At 34.5% G+C, this 12,520-nt stretch overlaps 1 protein-coding gene across 9 annotated transcripts in view; it reads left to right on the forward strand.

Annotated features, from left to right (window-relative positions):
* The window catches only part of RALYL (RALY RNA binding protein like), a 386,283-nt gene that overhangs the window by 270,973 nt on the left and 102,790 nt on the right, over nt 1–12,520 (forward strand). The window contains exon 1 of one of the 9 annotated variants that reach the window (XM_057426075.1): nt 1,891–2,038. The exons of the other annotated variants lie outside the window; for them this stretch is intronic. Within the exon in view, the coding sequence (XP_057282058.1) occupies nt 2,002–2,038 (37 nt within the window). The 5' untranslated portion in view covers nt 1,891–2,001. Of the gene's footprint in view, nt 1–1,890; nt 2,039–12,520 lie in introns of those variants that run through there. 9 annotated transcript variants of the gene reach the window in all.

Raw genomic sequence — 12,520 nt, forward strand, 5'->3', positions numbered from 1 at the left:
CTCATGAAATTTCTATTTAGTTTATATTTTTATATTATACAATTAGCAAGATATTTTCATACAAATGCATGGTTGTACTAGAATAATACACAAAAGAACAATGAAAATATATACATGTGTTATATGTGATATGTATAATGTGGAGAGATAATAATATATGTCTAGGTTAAACACATTATAAAAAATATCAGAAAGTTGGCCATTAATGATAAGGAAAAGCAATGAGTTCTATAGTTAAGATCTAATGGGGCCTGAAGAAAAAGGTTTAGGACATCTTACCAAATCAATGAAAGAAAGAAAATTTATACTGGACAATATAGATAAGAGCCTTTGGGTAGAAGAAAGTAGCAGGAAAAGTAAACAAAGATTGCTACAAGAAGCAGCAAATATGAAAGGAGACTCTGTAGTCTGAATCAGACCACGGACCTGATACAGCTGGAAGTAAACCCAGAGGAAAAAACTCTAGCAGGAAAACTGAGGAATTATCCTCAGCACATATAAATTGCTGCAAAAATACTGACCAGTGGATATAACAGCTGAGTATATGGCATGCAGGGTCTTTCTATGTGATGCAAACATTTTGCCTTCTACTATGTATAGCAATGACTTATTAGTCAATTCTTTTCCTTCCTGTCACTGTTGATTTGCTTTGCCATTTTCCACCTTTCTGCTGACCTAAACAATAGAAATGGTGTTATTTCAACCTTGGCATTTTAAGACAACTGTATTTGAAATACTAAATAAATCTAAAAATTGCATCCATTGCTTTCGCTTACTTCAGGCTACACTTTATCCTCAACTATGCTGATACAAATCCAAAGCAAATGAAAAGATATGTGGTCAGATTTTGACAGGGAGAGGAAAAATAGATTAGTAGAGCCAATATAAAGTAAAGATTTCACTTCAGTAGCTAGAGATGGGCCAGTGTGAAGATCTGTATATACTGAGCAACTGAAAGAAAATTAAATTATGCACAAACTAAAAATATTTATGTTGGAGATATTGGAAAAAAAAACTGAGAGGGGAAAAAAAAGATGAAAATTTTAGGGTCAGCAGTTGAGAAAACATGAAAGGCATCTGAAAACATGAGTTTCTTAAAACATCAAGAAATACTTCACAGTTTAATTGAAGGCAGATTTATTGCTGAATGAACAGGAATTTCAACTTCTTCCCAGCTCCATAGCTGACACGGGCATGTTTTTTCTTGAATATTGTCATAACTCTTATTCCCCAACAAGAGAAGAATTTCTCCCCCTTTCCCTTGATCTCTTTAAGATGTCTGAGTTCTTTGAAATGGTGACATACACGTGAAAGATCCTATGATGCTGCCACTTTTTTTCCCATGACATTGTGATTCAACACAATAATGGACAATGAATCAGTTATAAAAATGAGCAATCAGTAGAATGCTGCTTAAAAAGCTTCCCAGATTTAAACATTGAAAGGTAATGCAGAAGTAAACATAGGCATGTTTACCTGCAGTCAGGATTTAATTGATCAACATGTGTTAATTTTTTTTAATGGTAATTTTGCTTGAAAATTTACCCCCAAATATTTTAATGTCTTCATATGCGTGATTCTAAGAGGTCACAATGAAAAGTTAGTTCTTATTAGTTTATGAGGTCATTTATGAAATTTTGGTTATATCAGGGCTTTTTCGAGGAATCTTAATTTCAGACTATTAAATAGCACATTACCCCACTTTGTCTGATTACATGATTTTATATGCTTTCAAAATTTTATTAGCTGGTATCCAACACATTTGAAAAAATATGAAAATAAATACATTTTTTTCTCTGAGTTTTGTAACAGAGAAAATAGTAAGAGCCAGTTGCATCTCCCCTGGATTTTAGGAGAATGGTATTACCCTGCCTTTCTCTGAGAGATTGCTGGTTACCTTCTGTCAGTGAGCAACTGTCTCCCTGCAAAGCAGAAGCACGATTGCATCTCTTTTCTCTGTGTTCAAGGCAATTCCTTTTTAAAAAGTGGAATTTCTTCAGAATGACTATGTACAAGAGCAAACGCAGAAACCAAAGATGTAAGTAAATTGTAAAGTATTTTTAATGTTCTTACAGAGGAGGGAAAATAAAATCTCGAGTTTCACCGAAAGCCATGCTTTACCCTGCTCTGGTTAAATAATACTGGGAAAGCAGGAACAGTATTCCATGCCAATTATCTCACTGTAAATGTATGTTAATTGCATGAAAGAGCTTTAAAATTAAAAAAAAAAAAAAATAAAATAAAAAGAAAACCTAGCTCAATTGTTACTATGGAAACCCTCAGTAAGTGACTGCTTTATAATATCAACAAAAAATAGAAATCAAATATAAATTTAGCTAAGAACAGCTAAGGCTAGCTTTAGCTAAGGCTAGCTATAGCCTTTGACTTGTCAGGGTTGACATGTTTTCCCTTGTTGGACTGTATGTGGTTAGCTTTAGGGAACCAGCAATACCAGAACTTTAGGGGCAGTCATTTTAATTTCCTTCACCATAACTTTCAGAAGAATTAAAAGAATTAACTAGTTTGCATAAGCCACAGAAACAGAAACTGGGGAGAGGAAAGCATGCTTCTCTTGCATGTATTTAAGACACTGCAGCACTGAAAATTCACTGGCTTCTAAATGCTTGAGTTTCCAGTCCAGCACCTGTTTGACTTTCTAAATTGCTATGGCATCAACCAGGGGAATTTTATTATCAATACTGTCTGCTCCAGAACATTATGGAAGGGTGACTGAGGCAAGTAAAAACAAAGTGCTGTAAGTCAAGAAGTACGTGTTACTATAAGGAAATCTAAGAAGAAGCCAAGTTATAAATGGAGAGCATGTCTGAGGCTGAGAAAAAACATTCCTCTAAGAAAAATGTCATGTAGGGACTGTGTGCTTTCAGGGAGAGAGCAGGAAGGAAGGAATATCAATTTGGAAGAAGGTAAGTTGGACTTTATTAGGACAGGTTATGTTACTGTTCAGAGTTGAAGGGATATATATAGGTATATCACTGACCTCAGTTTTTGGTACTTAGAGCTTAATTTGTATAGGTTTTCTCCAGTGTTTCTTGCCCAAAACACATGGATGTGATGCATGTAGAAAGTTTGCAGGACAGATCTGTGCTGAAATACCTGCAACGGAAATAAATCATCTGCTTCACATTCAATAAAATAAATTAACATAAATCTCATTCCTATAGCTGTAGTGAAATAAAATTATATAGATACAGGCAGATTATAATTAATTTATTTCATTTTTAACATACTACTTTCTCTTAGTGTTATTATGTGAACCAGGAGCTCCTTCTATAGCCAGCTGAATTCATAGTCATTCATGAAAACTACACAAGGTGCTTTTATGACTGCTTTTATGAAGAGAACCTGCCTTCTTCTCCTTTCCCCTCTACCCCAGCTGACCCCAAGAAAATTCTGTGATTTTCTACAAGAGGGAAAAAAAAAAAACAACACAAAAGCAACAAACCAATATAATCAAATTCTGAATTATGAAGGTGGCAACTGCAATGTGGGATTTTTTTTATTTTTTTTTTTTTAAACTGTCTCTAATGTTAAGATCCCAATCAATAAAATATCTCAATATAACTGTCTCTGCTACCTTGGATACCAATACTGTCTACATGGGTGCTTCATTAATACCTCTTAATTAGCAGCTGCAATAGACAAAATAATTTGAGAAATTTTGATATTCCTCCTATTCATATCACTTCAAAGCTTTTTAAAAGATAGATTTCATCTAAGCAATTGTTATCCTGAAATATACAGGATAATGGTAGCAGCTGTGTTAAACCAGAAAAGTACTACATTTTCTGTCCATTACATTTAACACATGCTCTATTTCAAATATGAAGGCATTTTTGGTGGCCTTTAATAATACATTTAGTATATAATTTCCATTATAGGTAGGATAAACCTTGAGGTTTATGTCTTCTCTCTACTTTTCTAGCACTTGAATATGTGGCATAAACCAAAAGTGAGCTTTGTGGCTTTTTCTTATTCACTGAAGATCTGCTTCTGGATTTAGTACACATTGAACAGTACCATAAGCACTTTCCTAACCCATTTTTTTTTCCTTTTAATGTTTGAAGAAGGTTATAAAGGCATTCTGTACTTAATTTAAAAGCACATCAGATTAGAGAGAAGGATATTTAAAATAGAGACATGATGATCTTTTTCTGACATAAAATATAAGGAAACCCCATTTCCAATTTCTATTCCAGGTACAAGACTTCTGCTACAGGAGTAAATGCAAAAAACTGGCTCTACTTACCTGTGTGTGACTGGGATAAAGGTTTCCTTTTTTTTCTTTTCAGCTGCAGCATCATACATAAGTCTTCTAAGTCCAAAACTAACCCCAATGTTTCACTCTCATTGTACATTTGGTTTTGATTCTAGTCAAAGTGGCCTTCATACTAAGTAGTTAACATATTTTATTTATTCCATACGTGGTTTTCAGTAATGAGAATTAAAAATAACTATTACAGTAAATTGTGAAACTTGCATCACTAAAAGAAAACAGATTAAGGTTATTTCTGTACGAGTGTTCGTTTATCTACACGTACATGCACAGTGTCCCTGCTTACATTTGTCTGCACATCCAGATTTATAGCATGCTTTATTCTTATATCAAGACATTATCTAGCTGATAGGCTTAATTCTCATTTCATTTCATGGACCTAATGACTGAGTAAGGGGAAACCATTGTAACAAATGCAATCTTATCAACACCGAAAAAAAATAAATGTGTGATAAAACTTTTCTGAAATAAAAGGTTTAAACGTTAGACTGACCTGCTTTGGGGAACAGTTGCTGAGGAGGATGGTCAGGACAAGGCTTATGGTAGCTGCAGTGTACCTGTGGGTTTTCTCCATGGAGAAGCATTCACATCTTCTCATGAAGTGAGTAGCAGGCATCCATTTTTACCTGGGGTCTACCTTGTCATTGTTATTTTATCTGCTGACATGCTACAAAGAGCAATTTCTTAAAAGTGTCACCCAGATCTTTTGAAGATTCTGCATCTTTTAAAACCAACAGATCATTAGTTATATTTCAGGAGTTGTTTTAAGAAGAGTAATAAGAGGGGAGACATCGTGCCTCCTGTTATTCTGGTGATTTCTCTTCTCACAGGAGACATGTCAAAACTTTACTTGTAATTGTCAAATGGATTATAATTCTTTATCCTCAGTTGCCAATTTTGTCTGTCCAGTCCTAGGTTTCCCTGCATGCAGAGTGTTGTAGAAAGTAGCACGTACATTTATTAAAGGGTTAAATAACTTATAGTAACATAAAAGTAAAATAAATTATTTTCAAAAATTTCACAGATAGCTGCTGCAATGTTGAATGCATGTGGCTATTGTAAAAGTAAAATAATATTTTGGGCTTAAACTAGTTCTGTAGTTAGAGATGTGTGTCCACAGGTGTCACCTGATGTGTCTTTTTCAAGTATTCTTATCTTGCTGGAAAAAGGATTTTGTATGTATTGATACCATCTGATTAGAAATTCTGTGAAATTCTAGTTTGAAGGAGTATTTTGTCCTATCAGCATTATTTGATCTATTGCATTGCCTGCTATATTTTCTTTAATTGATAAGGTCATACTTGCCATCATTTCATCATGGATCTACTGTTCACAACTTTGTCCTTTATATATGGCATAATGGCTTTCAGCCTTAAAAAAATAGAGTTGGCATCTGTTGAATCTTGTTATATCACAGTTTGATCAGCCCATGATTAATTCCATTTTCTTTTTGCCTCTTAGGGCAATAAAGTGTCCCCAGTACTGAGGCTGCTGCTGTTCAAAGAAAATAGCAGGCTTTAATAAAGTGTGTGCTAGAAGTTAAAGTGACTGGAAAACCAAATCTCATTGGGGAAAACAAGTGTAATTACTGAACCAGATACATATGAGAAAACTCTTTTTCCTTAAAACATCAGAGACCGAGACAACAAGGGAATATCTCCTCAACTTCTTCATGTAAAGCTATCTTAGAATAGCCCCAGGACATTCCTATTGCTGTACACCTTTTGAGGAAGTAGAGTTCAACGTAATTAAATTTATCAGTAATGAGAATGAGCAAGAAGACACTCATGGCCTGCAGGACTACAAATGTCATTGAATATTCACATCACATGGATAATATCTTTATACAAAAAAAATATATATAATTGCTACTCAGCAAGCAGCAGCTTCAGAGGTAGAAGCACTCTTCTCATAGCTTTGAAGGGAATTCATTGTGACCTGAGAAAGTTGGTTTGTATGAAATTATTCATTTCCCAATGTTATTAAACATTAAAACTCAAGACATAGGTCCCTCAGTGAAGCATGCAGGATAAATAAGCTAGAATATTTTCTTTGATGCTTTTTCAAGTGTCTGTGTAGACTTCTAAAAGACTTTATTCTGCTTCTAGACTGTACAAGTAAATCAAAAGTATTGAAAGATAGCTGTTTCAAAAAACATCTTTTGAAAGATTAGTAGTCTGATCAAACCCTACATGCACAACTTGCATGATGCTTCCCACTGCACAGTGGGAGTCTGCTGAGGAGAAAAGTGGAATTTTTGTCCTTGTGGAGTAAATGCTGAGAGGAAATAATAAAAGTGGGACGGAAAGCTTAGGCAGTCAAGAATTTACAGACTGTCTTGAAAAGGTGAGATAACGAAATAAATGGTGCAAGTACAGATTCAGAAATTACTTTAAAAATTATCTGAGAGCAGAAGTCAGAACTCCTGAAATAAAAATGGAGAACATAACGAAGAAATTCAACGAGTCATTTCAGCTTTATATAGGAGAAATCTAAAGGAAAAAAAGACACTTTAATAATACCTTTGGCTTCATTGGAAAGATTATGTTTTAATGCTGGGGGGGGTCTTTATTTTGCATAAGATAGTAGATTATTGGACAATATGCAATGGTTCAACAAAAACATAATTGGAAAGCTAGGGAGAACTCATTAAAATACATCAGCTGTTGTAAGGATCATAAAAAGGGTATTATTAAAAAAGATGATCATATGAAAATAATGTAATTTGGATTATGTGATTTGAAGTCTATTAGGGGAGTTAGCAAAGGAATATACCACACCAATGAAAGTTTGTATTTAAAAGGTCATTTAAAACTAGGCAGGTATCAGAAATTTAAGCATAATACTGGTTTTCATGAACACATAGAATTCCAGTTCTAAGCCCTTCTCAGGCTAGCAGCAAATGCTTTTATGTTCATCAGTAACACAGTTTATCATTAGTGAAACACGACTTACTGTATGTTGGCTAGTTTTCTACAAGGAATCAAAATTTGCAAGTTCTGGAACAGCACTCCAGTAAAGACCTGAGATCTGGGAAAGGAAATAATGGTTTTAAAAAATTAAGTTTATTAAAATAACAATCAACAAGTTGAAGATGTTCCTAGTCTAAAACAATCTACATAGGAAGATAATTCTGGGTTTTAAATTGTGCAAACACAAGTGCAAGTGGTTAGAACCTAAGGTTAGATAACTGCTGCCTAATTTAAGATGTACATTTTCTGAGTGTAATCAGTCATAACTTACTAAAAGTACTTGCAATCTCTTCTCTCCATCATTAGATTTTCAATCAATTTTTAAAAGTCTCCTTTAAATATGTACTATGGATCTGATTGCAAAGTATTTATTCAAAACTTACAGTATATGTGCAAGTAGAAAGAGTATTATTTTCATAAAATCTATAAAATCTATAAAATGCTGGAAATCTTGAAGGGACTCCAGCCTTCATCTTTTAAAATCTCTGTATGCTGCTATAGCAGTGCCATCTACGTGTTTACTCAGAAAAAGAAGAAAAATTCTTTAGGGATTCAGAACATTGAGAATCTCTTCTTAAGCGAAAAATTTTCTGTTGCTTATTTTCGTATGAAGTACCAACATATTTTAAGAAAAAAGACTTGCATGACAGAATATGCAAGGGGTACAAGACCTGGTTTTAAGCAGATTTTTGTTTTGTTTTCTTTTCATAGCTAACTTGTTTTTTTTTTTTCTGTTGCCTTTCATGTACATTTTCTGCAGGAACAGAGCCATGCCTCTATCCTACCTCCAGTACCGGTGTTAACTTCAGACAAAGCCTGTGTTTCTGCCTCTTTCCATAATCCAAAATATTGACAGGCTGAAATCCCAGTCTTTCTGACGTGTGCAATCTTTTCCCAGTAGATTGCGGAAAGATTTTTTCACAAAAATTAAATATACAAAATTAAAAAAACGGAAGACCTCTAATAAATGTTTTCATGACATATCCAGCTTTAACCAGTGATAAGACCAAGCACATTTTGTGCCACAGTTTGACAGCTTCACTAGGAAAATATCCCATAAAGTTTAAAAAACTACCTTTTGGGTCTCTCAAATGGTTATCAAAAATCTGATAAACCATTTCAGGGATATTTAGTGGTTGAGCATCAGCCAATGCCTAAATGCTACCGGAAGTCCAGCATTTTATCAGCAGTTTCATCTCTGAGATTCTTTGATAGTAAAATCCAGAAACATTTCTGAATGTTACTTTGGAAACATTCCTCCTCTTCCCTCCATACACAGCCCAGAAGGGGCAGAGATCTCAGATACATTAGACTGGTATCACAATGAAGACTGTGAATGCATATGACCAGTTTTGAGACTCTGGCTCCTACCTATGAAGCATTCAACATCACATTTTTAGTTTTGAAGAGCTCAATCTTTGGCCTTAAATGATATTTTTCTCTGTTCCACCTAATTTCTTCTGGTTTTTTTTTCATTTGTATTTGGTTGGGGTTTTGTTTTAGTTGTTGGTTTTGTTGGTTTTTTTCCAGTTATTTGTGTGTTAAACATTCTGAAAAATAGGCTGTGTTGTCACTTTATAACGTGGATTATGCTTACAGGCTTTTCTGTCCCTGTTTGAAACTTCCTCATTGTCTTTTGCAGAAGCCTGAGGTGATCTTTACAAACTACTCTTTTTTTTTCTTGAACTTCCCAAAAATACAGCCTTCACAGGGCTGCTTTCCACATTAGATAGATAGATAGATAGATGATAGATAGATAGATAATGTATATTGTATCATAAGTCTTTTTTTTGACCCTGATGAGTTAGAAATTGCCTTAGAAAATCATCCAACTGTAATTCTTTAAATAGAGCATCCATTGCTCTCCAAATCGCTGATATCTGTCTTACTAATAGTTTCCGAAGGCAATTCTATTGCTGATTTTGGTTCACCTCCAGGTCTGTCATAAAGCTGGGTTTAGGTGTGACCTTCTAGCCTGGTTTTACTGCTGGTGTTCAGATATTATTTCCTTAGGACTCACATTTTCACAGCTATTTGCAGCAATTTGGTTTTGCTATATTTTGATCATATTACTGCAGGCAACATATACTATCAGGACAGAACTGAAACCTAATGCCAAAGAGTCTCAACACTCAGCAGTCTTGCTTATTAATATGAAAATGATCTTTCCATTTTATTGGTTATCTTTTTTTGAAGGGAAGATTTTTTTTCTAAACTTGAAGTCTAAAATTAAAAAAAAAAAATCAAGAGAAGTGGTAGGGTAAGGGAGGTACCGTCCTGCTTGCCCTCAGTGGCTGAACAGATAGCAAAAGAAAATCTCAGTGCTAAATCTCTAGTGCAAAAGAGATCTGCACTAGAATTATATATATATATTATACTGTCCACAAATACTGTTAGCTTGAATAAGCAACTTGAAACAAGCAACCTGTCTACACAAAATTTTACTTTCAAAAAAGTTTAGGTATACAAACAGAAATGCAGATTAAAAAAAAATTAAAATCCTGCATAGAATTTGTAGCCTAGGTACATGAGGAACAAGTATGTTGAAACTTTAAAATTAAAGTGAAGTGTCTGATATATATTATACCCCATTATAACTTATTTCTGTCTTATTTAATGTGGTTTAAAACCAAGAAATATTCTGTGCATAGTTAGGTTATATGTAAGTGATATACACTATCTATAGTTTTCTGCAGAATTTAGGATATGCATCAGAGAGTGGAAGGGAAAATTGTCCAGTGACAATTTACCAGCTAATCTCTGATGAAAGTCTGCTCCGGAAAGCGAGCTTTTAAACAGCATTTTGTGCCTATGAACATCTTCTCCAGGCGTTCTTTTTTGTTTTATTGATTACTAAGCTTTTGGTCATGCAATCATGACCAAACTGAAATCAATGGTAAAATTCACACTGCCAGATATAGTGTTGAATCAAGGCTTTATTGCTCAGAAAGAGTGATAATTATTGTCCTACACTGTGTTAATAGAAAATAGCCATGTAACATGCCCCAGGAGCCCTTCGTTTAGGATTTAACTCAGACTTGAAAGGGATGCCTTACAAATGAATGCCTGTTTATTCTGTTTCTTCAGCCTCTTGGCTGAAGCATCTTTGAAACTGCCATTAAATTGTCCAGTTTATTACTGTTTGATGTTGCAGTTTGCTGAGAAAAATTAATACAAGCAGCTACTATTGTTACACACAAGCTACCACACAGTCTTTAGGCATTGTTTTGGAGTTGTAAGAGACTTGGATGTTGCACCAACAAAATGTACTTTAGCCTCCCAAGTAATATGATTTTCCTACCTGTGACTTTTTAAAAGGTCCAGGATCTAATCTGTATGTTAAGAGTTCTCCAAATTATTATTGTTTATATATGTAGATATAAATACACATTAAGCTAGCATTTAACTGATTTCTGAAGTTATTTCTCCTCAGGGCCTAGGTTAGGTAAGCACATGATTGTCCCATCCAACTCCATACTCAGGTTTTCCTCTGTGGAGAGTAGAGTTTAGGAATGGACAAAAGTGAGGACATCACTGGAGCTCTCCCCAGCAGGAAGCTGGCATGTTGGCTAGAAAGCAACTGTGTCTTATGCTCAAAAGCACACCTGGGTCCTTTAATTTAGGCCATGTAAGTATTTTGTCATGGACAGCAGCAGAAGCCAAGTTGCATTTACCTAGTTGGCAGACAACTTCTTTCATTGCAAAAGAAATTACTGAAATAGTATAAGAATATTTTAGGCAATCCTTCTTGGAAATTATGTAGTCAGTACTTAAGATTATTTTCAAGAGACATGGGCTGTTGCTGGGCATTGACTGAATCTTCAAATATCTGACCCCTGGTTTGGTCTCTCTTCACTTAAGAAAGAGAAAAGAAATTTGGCAAGTCAATTTTGTATGTCTTTTATCAGACAGGCATTGAGAAAAAGCAGAAAAGTGTGTGTATGTATTTTCATTCTCTCAGTTCTCAAAAGCCACTAGCCAATCCAGTTTAAAATAAATTTCATAAAGGAAAAAGAAATGTGGGTTTTTTTAACAACCACATATTTGGCTGTGCTTCAAGCAAATGCAAATTAAGCAGCCAATTTATAAACCTTGCTATAAATGTGGTTTTTCAAGGGAATCTGTAACCCATTTGGAATACACTCATACTGCTCACTGTTATATTATAAATTTCCCAAACATAAGTTATTCAGAAACATTAGCACATTCATGTAATTTAACACTTCATGTGATAGTGTATGAATATAGTGCTCTGGCCGCTATAAAATGTGAGATAAGGACAAAACGGTTTATCACAGGGTTCATGTCTATATTGAAGTTCAAAGGATTTAATACCTTACTATCAAGGTGAAGCTTTAAAAAAGAGTATTTAGTGGTCTTTTGATGGATATGCTAAAGTCAGACGGTACTAGTGATCTTTCCATTTAATGCTGTCATGAAAGATTCAGTGCGATGTATTGAAGGATTTATCCAGTGATGAAAGTTCTAGAAATCAGAGAAATTCTTGTGCTGTCCTTACTTATTAAAAATAGCACCAGTAATAATACTAAAGCTCATTTAAATGTTCTATAGAGAGGCTGGAAGTTGTAGGCTATGTAAAGAGAATATTGTCCAAGTCCGTCATCTGTAGTCTTGAATCTAAATTCTTAATAATCAAAGGTAACAGTAGAACAAGCTAATTAAAGATCAGCCTCATGACCAGAGGAAGCCTTGTCCCAGCTCACTTCCCATGAACTGCATCATACAAATATTTTAGAACTCCATTAAGATACAGGGCACATATCTCAAATGTGCTTTTATTTTACTCTCTTAATAACAAACTGTTTCTATTTATACTATAAAGCAGCTATTTGTTACTTATTTCTTCAAAACTGTATAATAAAATGTGGTTTGATCTTTTATGCATTAATTTGCCTTTCTGGTTATGTGCCTTACAATAACTAAGTCAGGTGCAGGGAAAAAATAGAGACTGGTGGAGAAGAGAGGAATTGGAACTCAGTTCCAATCTGCAATGAAAACATTATGCTATTGTGGCCAGAAACTTGTATTTTGAGAAGTAAGGGTTCCACCCCTTGACTGTGAAAACAAAGTTGATTCCAGTCTTGGGAAAGGAAGCAGCATCCCTGCTTTTTCCCTGGAAGGATGTTACACTCTTTCAGCTACATCAGTGTCCTCAATGAGAGGATCTGGGGATAACCTGCACAGTGTCTTCTTTTTTTTCTGTTCATGTTGCAAAAAAAAAAATCACAAAACT

The sequence above is a fragment of the Pezoporus wallicus genome, unplaced genomic scaffold (assembly GCF_028554395.1).
Source record: "Pezoporus wallicus isolate ANWC-B61680 ecotype Strahan unplaced genomic scaffold, APGP_CSIRO_Pwel_v1 contig_4131, whole genome shotgun sequence".
NCBI classification, from domain to species: Eukaryota; Metazoa; Chordata; class Aves; order Psittaciformes; family Psittacidae; genus Pezoporus; species Pezoporus wallicus.